This window comes from Leptonychotes weddellii, chromosome 9 (assembly GCF_054177405.1).
Source record: "Leptonychotes weddellii isolate Sample4059 chromosome 9, ASM5417740v2, whole genome shotgun sequence".
NCBI lineage: Eukaryota > Metazoa > Chordata > Mammalia > Carnivora > Phocidae > Leptonychotes > Leptonychotes weddellii.
The window spans coordinates 34,663,346-34,688,584 of NC_138377.1; the positions used below are offsets into that span (position 1 = coordinate 34,663,346).

The 25,239-nt window shown below is 43.4% G+C and overlaps 1 protein-coding gene across 1 annotated transcript in view; it reads right to left on the bottom strand.

Moving 5' to 3' along the window:
- Positions 1-7,186: 7,186 nt before the first annotated feature.
- The window catches only part of PRKCH (protein kinase C eta), a 204,241-nt gene continuing 186,188 nt past the window's right edge, over positions 7,187-25,239 (bottom strand). The window contains exons 11-12 of the mRNA XM_081829755.1: positions 10,023-10,166; positions 7,187-8,658 (exon numbers count right to left, since the gene is read on the bottom strand). Of these exons, the coding sequence (XP_081685881.1) occupies positions 8,512-8,658; positions 10,023-10,166 (291 nt within the window). The 3' untranslated portion in view covers positions 7,187-8,511. The remainder of the gene's footprint in view (positions 8,659-10,022; positions 10,167-25,239) is intronic.

Below are 25,239 nucleotides of genomic sequence, written 5' to 3' on the forward strand. Positions count from 1 at the left end.
AAACTGTGGCATGATAGTCCCTAAAAGCTGGCAGGGACCTCTCTGATTGTTCACTCTGACCCCCTGCCCGTCATCCCACCAAGGGTTGTAGACTATGTGAAGATGTCCAGGGATGGTAAACTCCCTCCCTCCCGAGGAAGTTGACTGTACATTCGAGTACCTTTGTGTAAAAAGTTCATTTTTTAAGGTTAGAACAAATTCTGTAACCCCTGTTGAAGTCTGACATTCTAGTTCTAACCCTGGGGCTATAAATTTCCAGGCTAGTCTCTCTGCATATGGCAAGTCAGTCAGGATAGACCAGGTTATGCTACAGTGATGAACTGCCATAATCTGAGTGGCATTAAACAGAAATAAAAATAACTATTTCTTGTCATGCAACCTGCCCAACAAAGTTTGGCTGAGGGCTTGGCTCATGTTAATCACTTGGGATGCAGGCTGTCAGAGTCCAGTTGTCCTCTCTCAACCTAGCCATTCACTGGAGGAAAGAGTCTGGTCTGCTGGAAGAAAAGGACAGTCTCTCCACAGCACTGAACTGTTCTAGTCTGCAGATATTGTACATCATTCTGCTCTTGTTGGTTAGAACTATTCTTGTGGCCTTACCTATCCATAATGAAGTTCCCGCTACCTGCCCAGGAGGCAGAGAGCTGGAACCACTCCGAGCAGCCTTCATGATTACCACAGTAGTTTTTCATCTATTTGAAGGTAGTTAGGACGTTCTCCTGCCTTCTTCCTCAGGCTCCCCCTGGTTTACCTCCTCACTACTGTGGTCTATGCTTTTTGCTCTCTTCATCACTAAGTTGACTTTCCTTGGAACATGATGGAGCTTTGTATCTCTTCATGCTGGGTGTCTAGAGCAGAGTCCAGTTTTCCAGGCCCGGCCTGATCTTGGCAGAGCTCAGTGGGGCTTATCCTTTCTCCCGTCTGGGACCCCACGTTTAGGAGTCAGGAACCTAAGATTGCATCTTTATTTTTGCAGCCACCAAGCACCCTGCAGTTGTGTAGTCACTAGTCACTGGACTGTAAGCTTCAAGATGGTGGGGACTGACTGACTTGTTGTAGTGTCCCCATCACTTGGAAAAAGGTCTGGTAAATCCTAATTTGTTGAGTACATACACTTATTCTTTTCCTCTGCCTCCTTCTTTACTCATAGTGTGAAGTCCTAACTCCATCTTGTCCTGACATAATTAGCTTTTCAGACTCAAGCACAGGCTATATTTATTTCTTACATTTATTCCAGCATAGAGCTATGAAAGAATATTGTAGGAGTCAAAAAATGTGTTTGACACCCAGCTGTGATTATATCCTTCAATAGCACATTTAAGCACCTACAAGGTGCCAGGTGCCATGGATACAATTATGAGGAAGACCTGAGGCCATCATTCCACTGAGTGGGTTAATTCAGGCAAACAATATAACCTCTTCAGACTGCACATTACATGAATGCAAGGCTCTTTGGGTGTTTTTTCACTCTAGTTTTCCCAGCAACAAGATCATGCCCGGCAGAGTCAGTGCTCAGTAAATATTAGTTTAAGGAGTACATGGACTTCTAAGCTTTAGTTTGCTCTTTTGTATCAGAATCTGCTGGGAGGGCATGTGTAGTTTGAAAACATAGTAGCTCTTTGTCCCATTGTCTAGTTTTTGTTTTTCATCATGTTGCTTGGTTGATATAATAAGATTAAAGAAAGGTGTGAAATTTGTCTGTTAATCCCTAAGGAGTAGAGGTTATCTAAGGTTGTAGAACATTATTCCAGATTAGTATCCATCTATTAGTTACCATACTTAGATTACCATTGTTCATTGAATTCCAGCTAGGCCACAAGTTAGTGAGATTTTGTCACATATGTTACTGAAGCTCAGATATGTGAAACCTATCATATACCTCTGGATTAACTAGTCTAGAAACCACCCAAAAAGAAAATGAGATTTAGACTTTCCAGATTTATCTCTATGAGCTTCTGTACAGTCCTGATGATCAGTACCCTTTCTGGTGCTCCTGAATACTACTAGAGTAATTCTGTTCTGCAATTTTGCTTCTACTTGCTTCGATGCTTTATATAATCTATTTATTTACCTTGGGCTACAATTCATTTTACCAATAACTTTTGTGATCTTTTATATCTTAAATTCCTTTTCCTCAAGGAGAAACACAAGAAGTAGACCTAATAAATCTTTTTCTTTCATTGTGTTCTATTATCAGTTTTTAGAAGGGGGCTTATCTTCTCTTGATCTTGTGCTGATCTTTAGAAAGCCATTTTTCCTTTCCATGTATGAACATGAGAAACAATCAGGTATGAGAGCTTGACATATGATTTTAGGGGCTGGTGATCTGTATGAGCCTCAGGGGTATTCGGGATTGAGACAGTCTGCAGAGAGGGTATGTGGGTGTGAAAATTGCATGGAGATGGACAGGGAGGCAATCTGAGTGATAGTCTTGTGTGAGGCATGAGCAATACAGCGTTGACCACCCATATCCCTCTGTCACCTTTGAGTCATGAGAACACAAGGCTGGAGAAACTTGAGGGATCATCTAGGTTTTGATGTTAGGTCAAACAACTACTAAATTATCTCTGGTTTCTAATTTGAAATCCCTCCAAAGAAAATTCCTGTCTCAACCTCTGCAACCCACTTGCATATTTGACCACACTTGGTGCCTACACAAGCTTCACTTTGTTTAGCTGGAATTCTTCTAGCTATGGTCCAAGCCCTCAGACGAATGAAACCTCTGTGGGTTAGAACTGCCTTGGTGGCATGAGAAAGGCAGTCCTGGGAGGTGTGGAAGGGTGGTACATAGGAACAGGGGTGTGAAGCCCAGTTTCTAATAAGAATACATAGGACTTCAGGGTCTCTCATTTTATTAGGAATGATCGTCACAGAGATCTTCATCTAGGAAGTCAAATCCCTTGGTTCTACTAGTGGCTTCAAACCCTAGGACCTAGGAAACATCTTGAGCACACATCCTCTCTTCTCTGAACTGGTCCACGGGCATGCTGAGTGTCCAGAGGGTGACCAGCAGGTATGGGGGTTGGGGTATGGTCTCTGTTATCTGGTCAGAAGTGAGTTAAATGGGCCTTCAGGTTAAATATGAAAGAACAAAAGCATTCCTGAAAGGCTTGAGGGAAGAGCTACTTTAGGGAAAACCATGGATATTTCTTAGCCTCTTTTTTTATACTGAGCAGCACAGTTTCAAGCATAGTACTGGTCACGCATGTCAATCAGGGCAGGATGACCTCAAAACAGCCTGCCCGAAGTTTTTTTTTTTTTTTTAAAGATTTTATTTATTTATTTGAGAGAGAGAGAATGAGAGACAGAGAGCATGAGAGGGAGGAGGGTCAGAGGGAGAAGCAGACTCCCTGCCGAGCAGGGAGCCCGATGCGGGACTCGATGCGGGACTCGATGCGGGACTCGATCCTGTGACTCCAGGATCGTGACCTGAGCTGAAGGCAGTCGCTTAACCAACTGAGCCACCCAGGCGCCCCTGCCCGAAGTTTTTAAGAGTCTCCTGAGAAATCTCTGCAGCCAACCAGTTAGAAAGGTAAAAGTCCTCCAGCTTAGAGCTGGCACAGCGCCCCTGTCAGGTGAGCTGGGCTGCATGAGGGACCCAGGGCTCCCCTTCTGCCCACGTTCTGGTGGATCCCCCTCCGCATCCTTCCCTCGGTGCTCTGCAGTAGCGGACAGTCATTGCCAGTACTGATGGACTGTTTTCTCTGTCCCAGCCCTGGGTTAAGTGCTTGACCTAGAATACCCCAGCGAATTTCTGCAGGAATAACCCAAGGCTGGCAAGTGCTATTCTCCCATCTCACAAATGAGAACATTGTAATCTAGGGAAAAGAACCCCTTTCCCAAGAACAGAGAGTAAATGGCAAATCTGGTGCAGAGGTCTGCCCTGTACTCAAGTCGGTACCCTTAAGCCCCTGGGAGGAGGCAGGATCATGCTCCCAGCGGTCTGGGCCAGGACAAAGATGCAGGAACACGTGGGAGAAATCCAATGGCAGCTGCGCTTTCTGGGCTCTCAAAGAGCCTATAAGATAAATACACAAATCAGGATTCTATGGCTTCTTGGTAGTTGGAAAACTGCCTCTGACTGGTTGAGCTCTGAAAAATCCAATGCCAGAGGGAGAGTGTGCAGAAGTGACCAGCTCACGGGGTGAGTGAGGAAGGTGGCAGGAGGGGATGAACACCTGCCAGGGGCGTGGAGGTGAGGGTGGGGGCAGCCAGGACAGGAAGAAGCTGATGGTGACATTCTTCGTTTTGATTTTTTTTTTTAAAGATTTTATTTATTTATTTGAGAGAGAGAGAGAGTGAGAGAGCACAAGAGGGGGGAGCGGGAGAGGGAGAAGCAGACTCCCCGCTGAGCAGGGAGCCCGATGCGGGACTCGATTCCGGGACTCCAGGATCATGACCTGAGCTGAAGGCAGTCGCTTAACCAACTGAGCCACCCAGGCGCCCCCTTCGTTTTGATTCTAATTCAGCCAGGAAGGAAGGGAGATGACAAAGGCCCATTTATAGCTGCACTCGGGTCCACTGTGTTCAGCCTGCAATTCCGTTCAGAGGAACACTGGACCCCGGGGTTGATTTCCACTGCAAATGTCTCAGGCTGTATCTGAGGCGTATCGTCCGAGGATGTAAAATAAGTTCTAGGACCCACCGTGACTCTGTGTCTAGGGCATTTTCATTTTCAGTGTAGCCAGATTAAGCAATCAGTACGACCAAATTTGAGAATAAAGAGGACAACGTTTTATGATGTTGGCCCATGACATGGTCAAAGCCAAATCGGCTGTGGCTGGGACATTTTCGAGGCAGCATACACCGAATTAAGATCAGTAAATGATAAACGGGTGTTTTATTTTTCTTTGCTACCACACTCTATCAGTTCTGTAGCTGTTGCAGCTGCCAAGGTCGCCCCACGCTACACTCCTCCTTCCTAGTGACGCCACGGGTGGGTGGTGAGTTCCTGAAATAGGCACCTCTGGGGGTGTGTGGGGGGGGCGCCCGAAGAAAGGCCTGGAAACCCCGCCACGGGTCAGAGGTTCCCCAGGGGTTCAGATGGGGTGCATATGGCTCAGTATGACCCAGACCATTTCCTCTTCCTCAGGGAGGCTCAGACCCAGATTGCATCACTCTGGACTGCCCGTTTCTTTGAAGGTTGTTAGTGGTTCCAGGCCCTTGACACACAAATCATATAATCTCAGTGCTGATAAATGGTTCTGCAGACAGGATGACTAATCCTGTCCTGCTCAACTGGGAGTTTATCTAGTGTTTCCTGCTAATCCCAGTCTACACCCTTCTTGTTTTCAAAACCCTACAAAACTGGGAAAAATAAAATTGGCCTTAATAGAAGGCACTCACCAACTTGACTAAAAGTAGGGATTCTGGAATTAAACCACCTGACTATAATGCTTTACTTGTAGGACTTGGGGCAAGTTATTTAATCTCTCTGTACCTCAGTTTCCCCATCTGTACAATAGAGAGTGCTCACCTCTTGGGGTTTTGAATGAGTAAATACACTTAAAGTGTTTGGAAGAGGGCCTCAATACACCTGAATTAAATGTCAGGCATTATTAAGTGAAAACCTCTTCTGTGGTCCAAGCTGATCCACATCTCAACATATCAGTTCTTCTTTCAGAGACTCCAGCCTGCATGGACTTCAACGGGGGGATAGCTTGGGAAAGTAGGGAGAGATGGGTATGGGGATGAGGACTAGCTCGGGAGGACAGTAGGGTGATAAGGCCTGAGTGTTTTTCAAGAGTCCTCATCCGAGAGGCAAGATGGTACTGCGCGGAAGGGTAAGTGTGACCTTGTCTTGACCTCCATGCTGTCAGCTGAGCTGCAGGGTGAACCCGGCAGCCCCAGCAGACTCAGCACCTGCTGATCGAATGGCTCGTGTCCAGTCTGTTGCAGGAAGTACGGGCGGGCGACCTCGTTGATCCTCAGAAAGGACCCAAGATTTAGGAGAATGGAGTAAAGTTGTGAAGTGGAGCCCTAACCCTGGACTTGGAGACTCCTGGGGCTTTTGTCTGTACCTCCAATCTCATCTCCCATAGAAGAGGGTGGAAGGAGCAGCACTGGAAATTCTCTCCTAGCATGATCGTTGGTATTCTGGGATTGAAAGAATGGACTTAAACTGGGTGGCCCAGGTAGCAGGTCTGAATAGACTGTGGAGAGGGAAGCTGTTGAGTGATTACCCATATTCATTGAAGAGGACATCTGGGGCCTTTGTGGGGCTATAATGGTATTTGTAAATAAACACAGGAGGCATGCTTTATGGTTCATCCTTCTTTACCCGTGTGGAGTAAACCACATCGAGTAGCTCCTCAGCCCCACACAGCACTAGAAGACTGTGTTGCAACCTCGCTATGAAGGTTCCTGCTCCCCCTTCCACCTCCCAAACTAGAAAAACCCCTCCCTTTCCAGAAGTCTGCTGGATTAGAACTTTAGTGATTAGGCTCTAGACCAAATCCACTCCTTCCCAAGTCTGAAACCTTTGAGCAACCAATTAAGCTTCTCTGAGCCTTTCTCTTCTCATTTGTAGAAATTAACCCCCGGTAGTCACACTGGAAACAGTGGTAGAATGACCTGAAGCTGTAGTGAAATTGTGTAAGCTAGGTGCTAAACAAAAGTAAAGGGAGGCTCCTAGCAGCTCTGTTAATTCAAAAGTCATTTTTCAGCTGGTAATACAGAAAAGAAACTAGGACAGATTTTCAGTATTGGCTAGATAGCCTTTGGCTGCTCTGCAATTCCGCACCCTGGTTCTAGACGGAGGCCATGTTCTGGCCAATCTGCCGTGCGCAGAAGTGATGCGTATCCCTCCCTGTAGATGCAGTCGAGCACCTCCTCCATCTTTCTTCCTTGCTATTGCAACCTTGGAAGCTCTATTTTCCAGATGGCATATTTATAAGATCAAAGAGGGCCGTTGAACTTGCACTGTATTATATGTGGACGAGAAAGAAACATTGGGCCGAGGCACTGAGATTTTTGAGGATTACTCTGTTGCAGCACTGCTTAGCAGTTAGTACCCTCAGTCAGAATAGAAGTTCTGGTCAGTAAGAGGCCAGGTCCACTTAGGGACACACAGGTTATACCAGCTCTTCAGGAATTTGCTTTAGGCGTTCTATTCATTCGGCTCAAAACCTTTAATTAGGTATCTTGTCGCCTAGTGGGGATGGGACAGATCGTTCTAGACAAAAAGTTTGCTTTTGCTACAAAATGCCTTTATTTCCAGACAAAATTCTCCAACTGCATATATGAGTACATATTATAAGGTCCTTCAGTAAATGTCCTGTTTATGAGTCCTTTCTAATTATTAAATGCATACCAAACATTTTTGTCTCTTAAAATATAACTTAAATAACCTGCTACTGTCTAAGCCATAAGTCTGGTCATTGACAGGAGTGGCGTGCGATTCTTCACAGAGTTCGGTGCGGTATCTGCACATTATCCCATGATGAGATTTCACAGGTCCTTAGGCAGCAAGCCCCTCGCTCACTTGCTGTTTGTGCGGATAGTTGCTGTCGTGGCAGCGAGCCCTCTTCTGTGGACAAAGTTATGTGCAGACAAAGAAGCATGATTATATGCAAGGTGGAGAGGCATTTCACAGAATGCAAACACCATTCAGGTAAATGGAGCATGAAAGTTCCGTGCACACAAATCTGTTTGTTTACACTAGCAGGGCGCGTGGCACCGTCTCATGGGGCACTCAATAAATATCCGTTCAAGTGAGGATGAGAGAATTAAGCTGGAACAGTTGTCTTGGTGCTCAACATCTGTTTTCAAGATGGGGCTTGACGTGGTGAAGCCCCTTTTGTTTCTTCAGAGTAAATCATTCTGTTTGGAAAGCCATTCATTTCCCTACCGAATTCTTGATTAGCATTTACAGACTTCTCGAAGACTGCGAGTATTCCGGGCTCGCCGGCTTAAGAAGAGCACAGAGGGGCCCAGACCAAGTCTTGATTTGTCTTTTTTTAAAGATTTTATTTATTTGAGAGAGAGAATGAGAGAGAGAGAGCATGAGACGGGGGAGGGTCAGAGAGAGAGGCAGACTCCCTGCCGAGCAGGGAGCCCGACGCGGGACTCGATCCTGGGACTCCAGGATCATGACCTGAGCCGAAGGCAGTTGCTTAACCAACTGAGCCACCCAGGCGCCCTTGATTTGTCTTTTGAAGTGAAAAGCCGGTGGACTCAGAATTTCTAGGATCGAGTCGATTCTTCACACCTTCTCTTCTGTTGGTTCCTTCTAATATCCCAAGCCCAAAAGAGCCATAGAAACTCCTAGGTTGAGCAGTATACTTCTTCACGAAATCTCATTCCGGTATCCACTCTTTCCAGTACCCTGGCTTCCTGAGGACTTGAAAGAGCTGACCTCCTGAAGTTCTGTACTTCAGAGTTTCCCACCTGTGCTCTGAAGGTAAGGTTCTTGTTCTAAGGCTGATCCTGGGGAATGCCCCACAAAGGGAATTCCTGGGAAATCTGGAGCTGCTTGTGATTCTCAGGTCCTGTCTTTCATTCCCCATCAGGCTAAGGTTGCAATTCTGGAGACACAAAGGAAAAGTTTCTAAATTCATCCTGGTTAATCATAGGAAGATGTCCTTCATCAATTGGGGTTAAAACTGGCTCTTCCTTAATGAAGTCAGGGTCAAAATTACTGACATCTTCTCGGGATTTCTGTCAAAAGGAAACAAGGGTCAGATTTTAGGCACATGAGGCTTTCCCCTCTTCCGGTGAGGTCAGAAGGGCGCTGCAGCCCTGGGAGCAGCATTATTTACAGTTAGGACCATTAGGACGAAGCAGCGGGTTGTAGTAATTCTGCTGCACTGTGTATCGTTACGGGCATGTGGGAACCCCCCCACCCCACTTCACTAACCCCACGGAAATCTTGCTGAGCAGGCCCGCCTTAGGCCGGGAGGTGAAGCAATTAATTTGGTCACCTGATCCAGCCGTCTCACTCACCCTTTACTTGGCATTTCACCAAAGTGCCACTTCTCGACAGGCTCTACTGAGGGACATATATGCTTGGTTGTCTACAGAGTGTAAGTTCACACTTGCCTCACCTATTGTTTATACACAGGACTCTAGGCGTGAAGAGCTTTTCTTGAAAGACGTGAAAGCGCTGAGTTTATTCCTAAACAAGTGTCCCTCACTTTACTCACCAGTTGGCCTCCTGCTGCCTCATTGGCAAAGCCTTCCCTCCTCCCCGAGGGGTTGGCAGCAGGGGGCCTGGTAAAGGAAGTGGCTTGACTGCCTAGTGGCAGTCATTATGTGTTGGTGCCTAGTGCCCAACCTTGGGGGCTGTTACAGATTAAGCCAGCTGTGTGTATGGAAATGTTGATCTTTTACATCTTTATAAACTAATGCTTGGAAAGCTCATTTCTGCCATTGTTAGACCTCTCATTTCTCTTACCTAAGTTGAAGATGCGTTTCTGCTTTCTCCATCATGGATCTCTTGACTCACAGATAAGAAAGAGCTTGGCTCTCAGATCAAGAGCTAGACCACCCTCAAGAATGCCCGCTCAGCTGCCTTGCTTGGGAAGGTACCCCTGGCGCTCCCAGTATTTCTCTAGTCAAAAGAGATTTGGCCTGAGCTCTGGGCTGCAGTGGCTGGTACAGACCCAGGCTCTCCAAGCCAAGGAGCCAGGTTCAGTGAGGTGGGTAGCCTTTCATGCCCTTTCTACTTCCTTGGGGGCTTGGGAAAGGCACCCAGGGGAGCATGAGGAAACTAGAGGAATGATGAATTTCTCAGCCCAACTCTTTTGGGGAAACCTAGAAAATTTCAGGTCTGTTAGGCTCCAGAAAGTTTAGGTTAAGGGAGGATGGATTCCAGAGCAAGCAAGAGGTGAAAGATTGGAGAGAAGTAAACTGGAAAGGGGGAGAGGTTTCCTCAAGGGCCAGCCTCCTCCTGGGTGACGCTACCCTGCAGAGCTGAGGCTGAACTTCCAGTTTGGTTATTCCATAGGGGACAACAGATTTTGGTAGAACACGGAGGTATTTTAAAAAAGAGGAAAGTCTACTCTGTGGTCTTAGACACTTACGATTCTGGGTCTGAAAGGTGGTTCTACTTGGCGATGGTTCAGCTGGGCCCAGTCGATTTCCTTAAAGAAAGGATGTCTCAAGATGGCATGCTCCCCACCCTGAGTCAGGCTGCCCAGGCGCATGGTGGGGTTCTTGGTCATGAACTAAGAGGGGAAGAAAGAGAGTTGATCATTCAATAATAGACAACAAGTAGGTCACAAGATGGTAGGCATCCGCTCTGGCAGAGAAGCCTGTGTGAGGCTTTCTGGCTGATCTTGCTTAACTAGCTGAATTTTCCATTATGGGCAGCACAGCCAACATGAATCATCCCTTAAAGGCGCAACTGCTTGTGTGTATTTATGGCCTTCGCCACTTCCATTTCAGACGTGGCCACTAAAATAAAGCTGAAGGGTCCAGTTTTTTTCACTGTAAATACCATGTATTTTTCTTTCCCTTTTAAAGAAAAACTCTTTATAGAACAGTGTGCCTTTCTCGAACACTGCAGTTGTCGACAGCCCACAGCTTATGAATAGGACTACTTTTAAGAACAGCTGTGCCATTTTCTGAGGACCTGACCAGCCAGCCAGGATTCCCGCTCTCTGACAGGACCACAGAGAGAAGAGTGAGGGTCATTATTTTGAAGATCTGTGGGAAGACGCTGTGAGAGTAAAAAACCCAAAGTTGGCCACTTTTCTTCATGCAACAAAGATGCTCCTCTTCTCCTACCCTTCCATTTTGAAATGTTTAATGATTGAGAATCTTGCTACATAGACCATTTAAGCAATGTGTATATATAAATCCTCTGTATTTCTACCAATTGGGAAACTTCCCTCGGGCTGAGCTCCTATCAAGATATTTGGAACTAAATCTACTCTGACAAAAAGGCCCGTAAGGTGTTCTAATCGCGTCCAAATCAAGGACTCAAACAGGATAATTTACTTTTCAGGGCCAGAATGTAATTTTTCAGTTTTAAAGACACTTAAGCTAATTCAAAATAAAAATTGCCTTGGATTAAAAAGTTTTGTTGTAAAGTTTAAATCACGTTATCTTTAAGACTGTCCCCCCCAAACACCCCTTTCCAAGTTTGATCTGTGAGCACAAGAGAAGAGTAATGCTGTGTTCCTAGAACTTGCTCTGCAGTGGAATTTCCAGAGTAAATAAAAAGTCCCTGCTGTTGGAGGGGTGCAGACCTGCCAGGGGGAGTGTTTGGAGGCGGCATCCCGGCCGTGCCAGGTGTCCAAAGCTGCGTAAGCCTCCGGTGGTGCTTCAGATGAAAACGACCCTGTGGCAGAAGAAGGCTGCAAAACTGCCTAAGCAAAGCTGACAGGAGTGACCTCAGAAAATGCTAAAAAGCCCTCCAAGGGAGCTAATAAAAAAATGCAGACACCGATGGCGTTTTTCCTCCCTTCTATGGACAAGGAATGCGAGGCCCTAGGTGGGGCTGGAGTGAAGGTGGGCCCCGAAAGTCTGGGGAGCTTTCAGAGCTGCACAGGTCTGATCAGCACAGCGCGGATTGAGGAAGTACACGTCTCACAGCTCAGTTCTGTGAGAGCGAGGCGTTCATGCTGCTTGGGTTCTCCTGGATCAGCCTGTGCACTCAGAAAGGAAGGGGAAAATACGTACACAAGAAAAATGAGTAGGTTCTCTCCTTAGGAACATCAAGTGGATGCAATCCTGAATGGAATAGGCATCTGTTCTACGAGCTAATTAACAAACAATGCTGCAAAAAAACCTCAGAATACAAGGATGGTAGAACAGATCCCAATGGCTTGTGGGAAATTTGCAGGCCTGCCAATGAGGAGAGCAGAGGACATCTTGTGAGTGTGTGGGTACAACTTGTTCTTCTGGGCAAGAGGAACAGTGCCTGGCTCTCACCGCCAGAGTGGCAGAAGCCCAGCATCCAAGAGACTTTGTCCATTCTTCCTCGCCTCTGGCACTGAAGCCAAACTTCCAAGGCGCACTGGGGAAAGGCACTGTGCATGAGGGAAGGAAACCAAATCACGGCTGTTCTTCCTCTAAACACTGCATCCCTGGAAAAGGAGACTGTCAGAGTAACCCTTTCACTAGCTTGATACCTTCTCTTAGGTTCTGGTAAGTCCTGAAAAACCAGACAATTTTGACTTTTAGTATCTTGCTCTGAGCCCTTTAGACACAGCCATTCTCCAAGTTGAAAAGGGGACCAATTTACCAAGGTTTACGTGGTGTCTACTGTATGCAAGGCAGTGTACTAGCCGTTGTGGGGATGGAGATGACCAAGAAAGTGTGTCTCCACGAAGGAGCTGATGAAGTGAAGGGGGAAGAGGCCAGCAAGCTCTGTGGGCAACCACAGCTGGGTGAAATGAAAAGAGCAGAACGCGTGGCAGCTTTGAAGAGGGGCTGGTCCTGAGGAGGCAAGCAATGGCTCCATGAAGGAGGTGGCACTTGACAAGAGAGGAGGTGGACGAAGGGAATGAACACAGGCCTGAAGGAAGAAGGCAGTCAAGCCCAGAAGCCAGCGCAGGTGCACACAAGTACCAGGGACAGTGGTGTACCCAGTGGAACAGAGAGTGTGGTACGACGGGCACGTGGGGATGGCTGGGGAGCCACCGAAGTCTGACAGAGAGGTGAGTGATGACTCCAGCCATAGTGTACTGACTACATCCTGAACAAGGAGGCACGAGATTGGTGGTGGGTGATCAGTTAAGAGATGGAGAAAGTAGCTGAGGAGACCGGACAAGTTCAGAAAGTAGAAGGGTTTCTGGTTAGTGGGAAGGCGAAGTTGGGAGCAAGTCCTAGAGGGCTTGTGGAAGAAGAGTGAACACGATCCCCAGTGGCTGGCCTTGCAGTGAGTGCGGGGTCACGAGGTCTGTTCTGGCTGCCTGCTGGAGGGGTGGTATTGGATAACAGAAATCAGTAACAAAAGGAGGACAACAGATTATTGGTAGTATTAATCACAGAAGCAGTAACATGAGTAATAGCAGTATTTTTGGGGAATGAAACAAAAATATCCAGCATTTCTCAAGACCTGACAGTGTGCAGATCTGGGAGGCTGAGCTCAGCTTTGTATATGAAGTATGAAGACATCCCCATGGAGATGACTAGTCCTGTTAATCTAGGGTGCAGGCGAGGATTAGAGATCTGACCGTCTGAGATATCAACATTTGGTGAGAGGGCAAGAGATGAAGCTGTTAGGGCAGGCAAGACTGTGGAAAAGGAATAAGAGTATAGAAGTAAGACCAGCCCAAGGCCTCAGACATCTTATTTGGCTCACACAGCATGTTTTAAAATAATTTTAATTACTTAAATATTTAAACACTAGGAACTGTCATTTAAAAGTCAAGTTTTCCACTTTCTCTTGGAAAATAGGATATTCTAGAACACTAAACCTGCACTTCTTGACATAAAGGGCCTAGAGTCAGCAGTGACTGCCTTTTTAGATGGAGCATGATCCCTGGCCAGCCACATACCCCACCACTCTGCATTGCCTCACACCTAGTGGCTTCACTCACTCACTTTGCATGGCTCTGAGCCCTGGCACAGGGACAGAAAAAAGCCAGGGGAGGGCTTCTGGTTCAAGATGGCAACACAGGAAGGCCCCAAACTCACCTCATCCATGGACATATCAAATCACCTATTTTATAAAGCAGTTGCCCCTGGAGAGGAACTGAGGGCTGACTGAACGGCTTCTGCACAACAAAAGCTAGATGGAGACATGATAACATGATCATAAAGGGAACACTCAATGCTGCAAACTGCAGTGGGGAGGAATAGTATTGAGGGACTTTGAGTAGATTCAATTATCCTGGAGCACAGAAAAAAGCATTTAAGAGTACAACTAGAATATAAAGCATTCAGCCCTAGAACCTTGACAAATGGCAGAAGACATGCTGGAAATCTCTCCAGGTTGGGTTGGAGGGGCTGGCGAGTGCTATGATTACAGTCCCCCTCCACTGCGGTAGCAGCATGGAGAGGAGCAAGGTCCAGTGCCCTAGTGAGCCTGACACCTCAGTGAGCCCCGGGCCCCTAGTCCACACCAGCCCCATCTATCACACTAAAGTGGCCCCAGCATGGCACATCCCAGGGCACTTCTGGGCAGCACTCACTACAGTTCCAGCCTTCCTGCCAAGGTGACACAGACCCACAGCACTGGAAATACTCCAGGTCACACCACTTTGGCTCCAGATGACTTGCTAGGATGCCCCCCGTGCAGAGTGCTCTGGGACCTTCTAATTCAGCTCCAGCCAGGCCAACCAGGGCCTCCCTGTGTAGAGCACCCTGGGCAGCAACAGCCTTGGCTACAGGTGCCCCTTGTGCCGAACACTCTGGGACGCCCTGGCTTGCACCAGCTTCAGCTATCCTGCTGGAGTGCCCTTTGCTTAAGGAGACCTGGGAGGGCCCCAGCCCATGCCAGCTTCAGCTGTCCTGTCAGGGCACCCTCTGCATAAAGAGCCGCAGGACTATCCCAGCCCACACCCACTTCAACTCCTGCCATCCCATCAGGGCAGCCTCAACATGGAGTCCTGCAGGACTCCCAGCCCACGCTAGCCTCAGCTCCAGTGAGCCAACCAAAGTCACCAGGCACACATGGTCTACACAGGGGACAACCCTACACAAGACCATTCCTTCAAGTTTAGGAAAAGTAGCTATTCTGTGTAATTCATAAAAATTAACACAAAGTCAAGCAAAATGAAACAGAGGAATATGTTCCAAATGAAAAAACCAAGACAAAAACCTCAAAAAAAAAACTAAATGAAATGGAGATAAGCAATATGCTGATAAAGAGTTTAAAGTAATATAAAGATTTTCACTGGACTGAAGAATGAACTAAGAACTTCAACAAAGAAATAGAAAATATAAAAAATATCAGCTGAAATATATAATAAGTGAAATGAAAAGTACACTAGAGGGAATCAACAGTCCATTAGCAGATGCAGAAGAATGGATCAGTGATCTAGAACAAGATAAAGGAAAGCCCCCAAGCTGAACAGCAAAAAGAAAAAAGAATTTTTAAAAATGACAAATTAAGGGATCTCTTAGACAGCATCAAGCAAACATTCACATTATAGGGGTCCCAGGAGAAGAGAAGAGAAAGAGAGAAAGGGGCAGAAACTTATTTGAAGAAGTAACAGCTGAAAACTTCCCTAACCTGGGGAAAAACACAGACATCCAGGTTCAGGAAGCACAGAGAGCTGCAAATGAGATGAACCCAAGGAGGTTCACATCATGACACATAATAATTAAAATGTCAAAGCTTTAAAGATAAAGAGAATTTTAAAAGCAGCAAGAGAGAAGCAGCTAATTACTTACAAGGGAAACCCCATGAGGCTATCAGCTGGTTTTTTAGCAGAAACATTGCATATATCGTGCTACTCCCTTCCGGCCTGCAAAATGCTGAAAGGTAATAACCTAAAACCAAGAACACTCTAAACAGCAAGATTACCATTCAGAATTGAAGGAGAGATAAGGAAGTTCCCAAACAAAAGTTAAAGGAGTTCAACATTAAACTGGCCTTACAAGAAATGTTAAAGGGACTTTTTTAAGTGCAAAAGAAAAGGCCATAATTAGAAGAAAATTATATATAAAAAAATGTAAAACATGACAACATATACATAAAACATGGAGTGGGGAGTGAAAACAAAATTTTTTTAGAATACGTTCGAACTGGGGCACCTGGGTGGCTCAGACGGTTAAGCATCTGCCTTCGGCTCAGGTCATGATCCCAGGGTCCTGGGATTGAGCACCACATTGGACTCCCTGCTTAGTGGGGAGTCTCCCTCTACCTCTCCCCACTTGTGCTCTGTCTCTTGCTTTCTCTCTTTCAAATAAATAATCTTAAAAAAAAAAAAAGTTATGTTCGAACTTAAGTGACCCTCAACTGAATACGGACTGCTATGTATTTAGGATATTTTATGAGCCTCATGGTAACCACAAACTCAAAACCTATAATAGACACACAAAAAATAAAAAGAAAGCCAGGCATAACACTAAAGAAATCCATCAATCACAAGGCAAGAGAGTAAGAGAAGGAGGAATGAACAGAGTAAAACTACAAAGACAACTGAAAATAATTAACAAAATGGCAAAAAGTACATACCTATCAATAATCACTTTAAATGTAAATGGTGTAAATGCTTTACTCAAAAGAAATGTCTTGTTTTGTTATCCATTCTGCCAACCTATCTATGTGCTGCCTTCAAGAGACTTACTTCAGAACTAAAGACACATACAGACTGAAAGTGAAAGGATGGAAAAAGAGTTCCATGCGAAAGGAAGTGAAAAACAAAGAGCAATACTTTTATCAGCCAAAATGGACTTTAAAACAAACACCGCAACACAAGACAAAGAAGGGCAATACATAATGACAGAGGGATCAATTCAAAAAGAGGATCTAACAATTGTAAACACCTATGCACCCAACACTGGAGCACCTAATTACATCAAGCAAATATTAACAGATATAAAGGGACAAATGAACAGTAACACAATAATAGTAGGGGACTTTAACACCCCACTTACTTCAATGGATAGATCATCCAGGCAGAAAATCAATAACAAAACAATGTCTTCGAATGACACATTAGACCAGATGGACTTAACATATATATAAAACATTCCATCACAAAACAACAGAATATACTCTTTTCAGACAACAGAATACATTCTTTTTAAGTGCACATAGAACATTCTCTAGGATAGATCACATTAGGCCACAAAACAAGTCTCAATAAATTTAAGAAGATTAAAATCACATCCTGCATCTTTTCTAACCACAATAGTATGAAACTAGAAATCAATTATAAGAAAAAAAAAGGGGAAAAAACACAAACATGTCAAGGCTAAACAACGTGCTACTAAGCAACCTAGGAGTTAAAGAAGAAATAAAAAAATACATGAAGATAAATAAAAACACAGTGGTCCAAAATCTTTGGGCCAAGCAAAAGCAGTTCCAAGAGGGAAATTTATAGAAATACAGGCCTACTTTAAGAAACAAGAAAAATCTCAAACTATCTAACCTTATACCTACAGGAACTAGAAAAGGAAGAACAAAGCCCAAAGTTAGTAGAAGGAAAGAAATAATAAGATCAGAGCAGAAATAAATAAAACACAGACTACAAAAACAATAAAAAAGATCAAGGAAACTAAGAGCTGGCTTTTTCAAAAGATAAACAAGATTGACCAACCTTTAGCTAGACTCCTCAAGAAAAAAAGAGGACCCCCCCAAAAAATCAGAAATGAGACAGCAGTAACAACTGACACCACATAAATAGAAAGAATTATAAGAGGCTACTACAAAAATTCTATGCCAACAAATTGGACAACTTAGAAGAAATGGATAAATTCCTAGAAACATATAATGTTCCCAAACTGAATCAGGAATAGAAAATCTGAACAGACCAATTACTAATGAAACTGAATTGGTAATCAAAAAACTCCCAACAAACAAAAGTCCAGGACCAGGTGGTTTCACACATGAATTCTACCAAATATTTAAAGAAAATTTAATATCTATTCTTCTCAAACTATTCCATATAATAGAAGGAAAGCTTCCAAATACATTCTACAAGGCCAGCATTACCCAGACACCATAAGCAGACAAGACAGTACAGAAAAAGAGTACAGGCCAATATCCCTGATGAACATAGATGCAAAAGTCCTCAACAAAATATTAGCAAACCGCATTCAACAATCCACTATAAAGATCATTCACCACGATTGAGTGGGATTTATTCTGGAGATGTATACGTAGGTCAATATTTACAAATCAATCAATGTGATACATCACATTAACAAAATGAAAAATAAAAATCATACCATCTCAATAGATGGAGAGAAAGCATCTGATTCAACATCCATTCATGATAAAAACTCTCAACAAAGTGGGGTTAGAGGGAACATATCTTAACAAAATAAAGGCCACATATGAGAAACCCACAGCTAACATAAGTCAGGGGGGAAAAACAGAGCTTTCCTCTAAGATCACAAACAAGACAAAGATGTCCACTCTCACCACTTTCATTCAGCATAGTACTGAAAACCCCAGCAGCAGCAATTGTCAAGAAAAAGAAATAAAAGGCATCCGAATTGGCAAGGAAGAAGTTCAACTGTTACTATTTGCAGATGGCATGTTACTATATGTAGAAAATCCCAAAGATTCCACCAAAAAAAAAAAACCTATGAAAAATAATAAATTCAGTAAAGTCATAGGATACAAAATTAACACACAGAAATCTGTTGGCATTTCTATACACTGATAACAAAGTAGCAGAAAGAGAAATTAAGAAAACAATTCCATTTAGTATTGCATCAAAAAGAATAAAATCACTAGGAATAAACTTTACCAAGGAGGTTAAAGACCTATACTCTGAAAAGTATAAAATATTAATGAAAAAAACTGAAGACCTCACAAACAAATGGAAAGATATTCCATGCTTATGCATTGGAAGGACTAATATTGTTAAAATGTCCATACTACCAAAAGCAGTCTACAGATTCAATGAAATCCCTCCCAAAATACTAAGAGCATTTTTTTCACAGAACTAAAACAATCCTACAATTTGTATCGAACCACAAAAAGACCCTGGATAGTCAAAGTAATCTTAAGAAGAACAAAGCTGAAAGAATCACAATCCCAAATTTCAAGATATGCTGCAAATCTATCAAACATTACGGTACTAGCACAAAAACAGACACATACTTCAATAGCACAGAACAGAGAGCTCAGAAATAAACTCATGCTACAGTCTCTTTAATGGCACTGGGAATGCTAGATAGCTACATGCAGAAGAATGAGACTGGACCACTTTCTTACACCATATACAAAAATAAACTCAAAAATGGGTTAAAGACATAAATGTCAGACCTGAAACCATAAAATTCCTAGAAGAGAACATAGGCAGTCATCTCTTTGATAGTGGTCTTCGCAACATTTTTCTAGGTATGTCTCCTCAGGCAAGGGAAACAAAAGCAAAAATAAATTATTGAGACTACATAAAAATAAAAAGCTTTTGCACAGTGAAGAAAACCATCAGCAAAATGAAAAGGCAACCTACTGAATGAGAGAGGATATTTGCAAATGATATATCCAATAAGAGGTTAATATCTCAACTATAGAAAGAACTTATACAACCCAACACCAGAAAACAAATAATCCAGTTAAAAATGAACTGAGAACTTGAATAGACATTTCTCCAGAGACTTACAGATGGCCAACAGACACATGAAAAGATGATCAACATCAGTAATCATCAGGGAAATGCAAATCAAAAGCACAATGAGAATCACCTTTCACCTAGTCAGAATGGCTAGAATCAAAAACACAAGAAATAACAAGTATTGGTGAAGATGTGGAGAAAAAGGAACGCTCATGCACTGTTGGTGGGAATGTAAATCAGTGTAGCCACTGTGGAGAACAGTAAGGAGGTTCCTCAAAACATTACAAATAGAAACACCATATGACCCAGTAATTCTACTCTAGGTATTTACCCAAAGAAAACAAAAAACACTAGTTCATAAAGACAGATGCCACCTCTATGTTTATAGTAGCAATATTTACAATAGCAAAGATATGGAAGCAACCAAGTGGCCACTGAGATGAATAGATAAGGAAGGAGTGGTTTATATGTACAATGAAATATTCCTCAGCCATAAAAAAACGAATGAGACCTTGCCATTTGTGACAACATGGATGGACCTAGAAGGTATTATGCTAAGTGAAAAAGTCAGAGAAAGACAAATGCCATATGATTTCAATTATATGTGGAATCTAAAAATTAAAACAAAAAGCAGAAACAGACTCATAAAAACAGAGAACAAACTGATGCTTGCTGGGGGGGAGGGGGAGTTCTGCGGGGGATGGGCAAAATGGGTGAGGGGTAGTGGGAAATATGGAACGAATAAGTCACAGTGATAAAAGGTATAGCACAGCAACTCTAATCAATGGTATTGTAACAGCATCGTATGGAGACAGACGGTAGCTCACTTGTGAACACAGCATAACACACAGACTTGTCAAATCCCTTATGCTGTACGTCTGACACTAATGTAACACTGTGTGTCAACTATACTTAAAAAAAAAAAAAAAGTCCGGGAGGATGAATACCATGAAACAGAAGCCAGGACAGGGCCCACCGCAAGGAGGAGCTTATAGCCTCTTCACGACTACCCCTCCAAAGATGCAAAGATGCGGAGTTAAGGGAATATTTATCATTAGCCCAGTCCTAAAATCTTTAACGGTGCACATTGGTGGAGGTGTGCAGGGCCAGGAGGAGAAGGGGCTTGCTGCCCTACGCCAGGCATGATACTCTCCCTAAACACCGTATTCCTGCTGCTGTGAATAGTGATGGCATGATCCCTTTGCAGAAAACATCCTCTGTTTGCTTATGTCCCTAATGGGACCCACATGCCAAACAAGTTACCAACAATGTTGTTTGGAGCCATCGTCTGTCCATGTCTAAGGTCATACTTAAACTTGCCTCGCCTCAACTGACCTTTTCCCCGACTGTGGTCCAAATGAGAAAGTCAGCCAAGGAGGAAAATAAAGTGACTTCATGAAAGATTCTGGACACATTTACTAAAGGAGGCAGAATGTTTTCTAGGGTCAATAAAAGCACTTTATAAACTGCAAAGAGTAAGTGAGAAGGCCAAAGTGGAAAATCTGCTTCCACCCCAAATGTAAGTGTCAAGGTAACTGGAGAGCAGGGACAGGAGAGGGGTCAAGAATGCATGGATTCAATTTGTAGTCTCCTTTCTTTGGGGTCCTCATTAAAGTGGAATTTCACTAGAGGATCCCGAAGTGATCAGAGATACATCTGTCCTGAGAATGAGAAAATTAACAGTTCTTTCAGGGCTATAGAGAAGGTAGGACTACAGAGGAAAACAGACGTGTCCTCCTGAAGGTGGCTCTCCAGTGAAATGTAGGTCGGGTTTGTACAAGAATGTCCTGGGAAGCCTCCTGCACAACTAAGGAAGGATAGAAGAGCCCCTCCGATAGGGAAGCACAGAGGTTAACTGGTTAGGCTCTGCAGTTTGACTCTGTATGTTCGTATGCCAATGAGCTGTGTGACCTTGCACAAATATCTTACCTTCTCTGGGCCTCAGATTCCTCAACTATAAAATGGAGATCTTCCTGTACTTCATAAGGCTGTTACAACAAGTAAATGCCTGGCACAAAACAGACCCTCAATAAATGTATTAGTAAGCATCTTGTTAAACCACTTGTAGGTCCATCCTGTTCTACCTAAAGCCAGAGGCATGGACTAAACACCTCCAAGAGTAAAATCTGAAGTTAGCCTTGACCCTGAGGCTCATCCGGCTCTCCCTGCTACTCAACTTTGTAGCCAAGAAAGACACAACAAGGCCTGTTTCTGCTTTCACAGTTTCCAACAGTGGGGTTGTTACGATGGTCTCTGGAAAACAGTTTTTCTGACAGCAAAGATTTCTAGAGACAATCTTGAAAGAAGAAATACAAATAGCAGTCAGGTTTTGCTGTGCAGTTGTATCTGCTTAAACAACAGAAGGGAGATAGTGAATGCAGGACCAAGGATGCAATGGGGCAACTTCTTTGTGAACCCCGTGCCATGTCTGGTAGGCTCTGCTGCACCTGAGGTGGCTTTGGTTTTCAGTGGCTGAATGTTCCAGAGGACACAGTTTAAACTAACCCTGTATAATAATGTGTTTTGAGAAAACAGGATCCAAATGTACTTTGAAACTCATTAAAATGTAGGCAATGGCTATTTTTCCCTCTTTCAAAATCGGTCTGATTTCAGAGGAAGACAACTGGTTATATAAATAGACCAATTAGTCTAATAAAATTTTCTTTTAGGAGGGAGAAAACACTGTATTTTCTCCTAATAGTTGGACTTGGCTGTTGGACAAACAAAATGACCTTCTCCTTTCATTCAATTTCAGACCAAAGAGCAGAAAGCGTTAATGTTGGCAAATCAGAAGGGAAGGAAACCATTCCACGGGACATTCCCATCAATATTCCAGGCAGATGCTCTCAAATGGGAAGAAGGCATTTTCAGGCTCTCCAGAGAATGCTGGGGAGGGAGGGAGGGCAGAGGAAGAACACACGACCCAGAACACGGGTTTCACAGCTATGATGGTCAACCTCACCGTGGGCGTCCAGCTGATGGGGGTGACAAAATGCATGCCTGTGTGTGCCTGTTGCAGTCACGGGTCTGCTGCCAGTGTCCACAGGGCAGTCTAGCCTGGTTAGGAAGACCAGTCATCAACCACCTGCTCGCGCAGCCCTTTGCGCCGGCTGCACTGACAAGGCACAGCCTGGGAATGACCTACACGGGCAGCACCAGCCAGCCCAGAGCAGGGGTGAGAGGGACAAGGGGAGGCATGTGAGTTAGCTGATGGGGCTGCCGGGGAGGAGAGAGACCCCAGGGCTTTGACTTGGCATTGCTAAGTCACTTTTCCATAGGAGAAGGCAGAGACAGATATTTAAACCCGAGATGAGGCTGACAACAACCCACACTGGGGCTGGGATGGGGCTCAGAGGCAGGGCGGAAGGATACATAACGTATTTTTTGAATAGCTCTGGGGAAACAAACTAATCTTCGCAAGTACAGGTTATTATACAGACTGGTGTTGCCATGGAATACTGGAAGAGCTAAGAGAAGGAGAGTTGTTCTAGCTTGTTCAGATTGGGTGAGTGGAATTTACTAGGCTGGGCTGGAACTAGTAATCTGCATCCCTATGGAAATAGGACCACCTGGCCATCCTCAAAGCACATAGGGATCCAGATCCAGACTGATTTGGGCAGGGAGCAGCTGTAGGAGTGGAAAAAAGAATGGTACAAATTTTAGGATTATTTGTTCTAGTTTTGTGAACAATAGTATTGGTGTTTTGATAGAGATTCTATCTGTAGATTGCTTTGGGCAGTACGGACATTTTAATGTTAATTCTTCTAACCCATGAGCATGTTGTATCTTTCCATTTATTTGTGTTGTCAAATAACCCTTAAATTTGTATGGACACAAAAGACCCTCAATAGCCAAAGCAATCTTGAGTGAGAAGAACAAAGATGGAGGTATCACAATCCCAGATTTAAAATTATACTACAAAGCTACAGTAATCAAAAACAGGATGTACCTGCACAAAAATAGACAAAAAGATCAATGGAACAGAACCCCAAAATAAACCCACACTTATATGGTCAATCTATGACAAAGGAGGCATGAATATGCAAAGTCTCTTCAGTAAATGGTGCTGGGAAAACTAGCCACCTACATGCAAAAAGAATGAAACTAGACCACTTGCTTATACCATATATAAAAATAAACTTGGATTAAAGACCTATATGTGAGACCTGAAACCATAAAACTCCTAAAAGATAACATAAGCAGTATCTCTTGGACATCAGCCTTAGCAACATATTTATGGGTATGTCTCCTCAGGCAAGGGAAACAAAAGCAAAAATAAACTCTGAGGAATGCACCAGAATAAAAAGCTTTTTTGCACAGTGAAGAAAACCATCAACAAAACAAAAAGGCAACCTACTGAATGGGAGATGATATTTGCAAATGATATAGCCAAATAAGGTTAATATCCAAAATATGGAAAAAACTTAGACAACACCAAAAACCCAACAATCGGATTAAAAAGTGGGCAGAGGACCTGAATAGACATTTCCCCAAAAAAGGTATATAGATGGCCAACAGACTATGAAAAGATGTGCAACATCACTCATCATCAGTGAAATGCAAATCAAAACCACAATGAGCTATCACCTCACACCTGTCAGAATGGCTAATGTCAAAAAGACATGAAATAAGTGTTGGCAACGTTGTGGAGAAAAAGGAACCCTCGTGCACTATTAGTGGGAATATAAATTGGTGTAGTCACTATGAAAAACAGTATGGCGGTTCCTCAAAACATTAAAAATAGAAATACCATATGATCCAGTAATCCCACCACTGGGTATTTACTCGAAGAAAACAAAAACACTAATTTGAAAAGATATATGCATCTCTACGTTTACTGTAGCATTTTTTGACAATAGCCAAGATATGGAAACAACCCAAGTGTCCATCAATAGATGAATGGATAAAGATGTGGTATATATATACAATGGAGTATCACTCAACCATAAAAAGTAATGAGATGTTGCCATTAGTAACAATATGGATGGATCTAGTAGGTATTATGCTGAGTATAATAATTCAGACAGATACCATTGATTAAACTTATATGTGAAATCTGAAAAAACAAAACAAAACCAGAAACAGACTCCTAAATACAGAGAATAAACTGATGGTTGCCAGCTGGGGGCGGGGGGGGGGCAGGCAAAACAGGTGAAGGGAATTAAGAGGTATAAACTTCCAGTTATGAATAAGTCACTGCATGAAAAGTACAACATAAGGAATATAGTCAATAATATTGTAATAATTTTGTATGGTGACAGATGGTAACTACGCTTATCATAGCGACCATTTCATAACGCATATAATTGTTGGATCACTATGTTATAGACCTGAAACTTACATGATATGGTATGTTAATTATACATCAATAAAAAAATGGTATAGCTTTTGTAAATGCTATAGCTTAATAAGTGGTAGCTATTACTACTACTATATATACATATCTATGTGTTCTTGTATTATAGCAGGTATTGACCTAAGTGTTTCAAATTCATTCTGTATAATATTTACAGCGACCCTGATTATCATTCCCATTTTACAGAGTGAAAACTGAAGAACAGTCCAATCTGTAACCTCTCCAAGGCCACCCAGTTTGGGAGTGGTGGAGCTGGGATTCAAACCCCAGCCTATCTAGCACTAGAAGCCTTTGCTTTCAGTCACTGTGCTAACTTTCTTTTTGAGGTGACCAATCTTCTCATTTGGATTCTGGATTAAAAAACAGTGTGGACTGACAGGTCAGGAGGAATCGTGGGATGACATTCAGGACTTCACTTGAATGAGAATGCATGGCACTTTGTGTGCTTACTTACGTTACACTTCCTTTGCTGGCCCATGGGACCAGCGGGTACTAAGAGAGGGCAGAGAAAACAGTCTTGAAAAGGACGTAAAGAATCCTTTAGTCTGACCACCTTGCTTTACTTTAAACAAATGGGGGGTCTTTATATTGGAGAAAAAAAGATAAAAGGGCACTGCTGATATTTTCAAATACCAGGAGAGGTGTCGGCAATAAGAGGCACTTCTAAATAAAAAATATGTTTAGGGAGTGGGAGTTAAGGGGACATACATAAGCTTGTAAGGACAATTTTTTTTTTTTAAAAGATGTTAT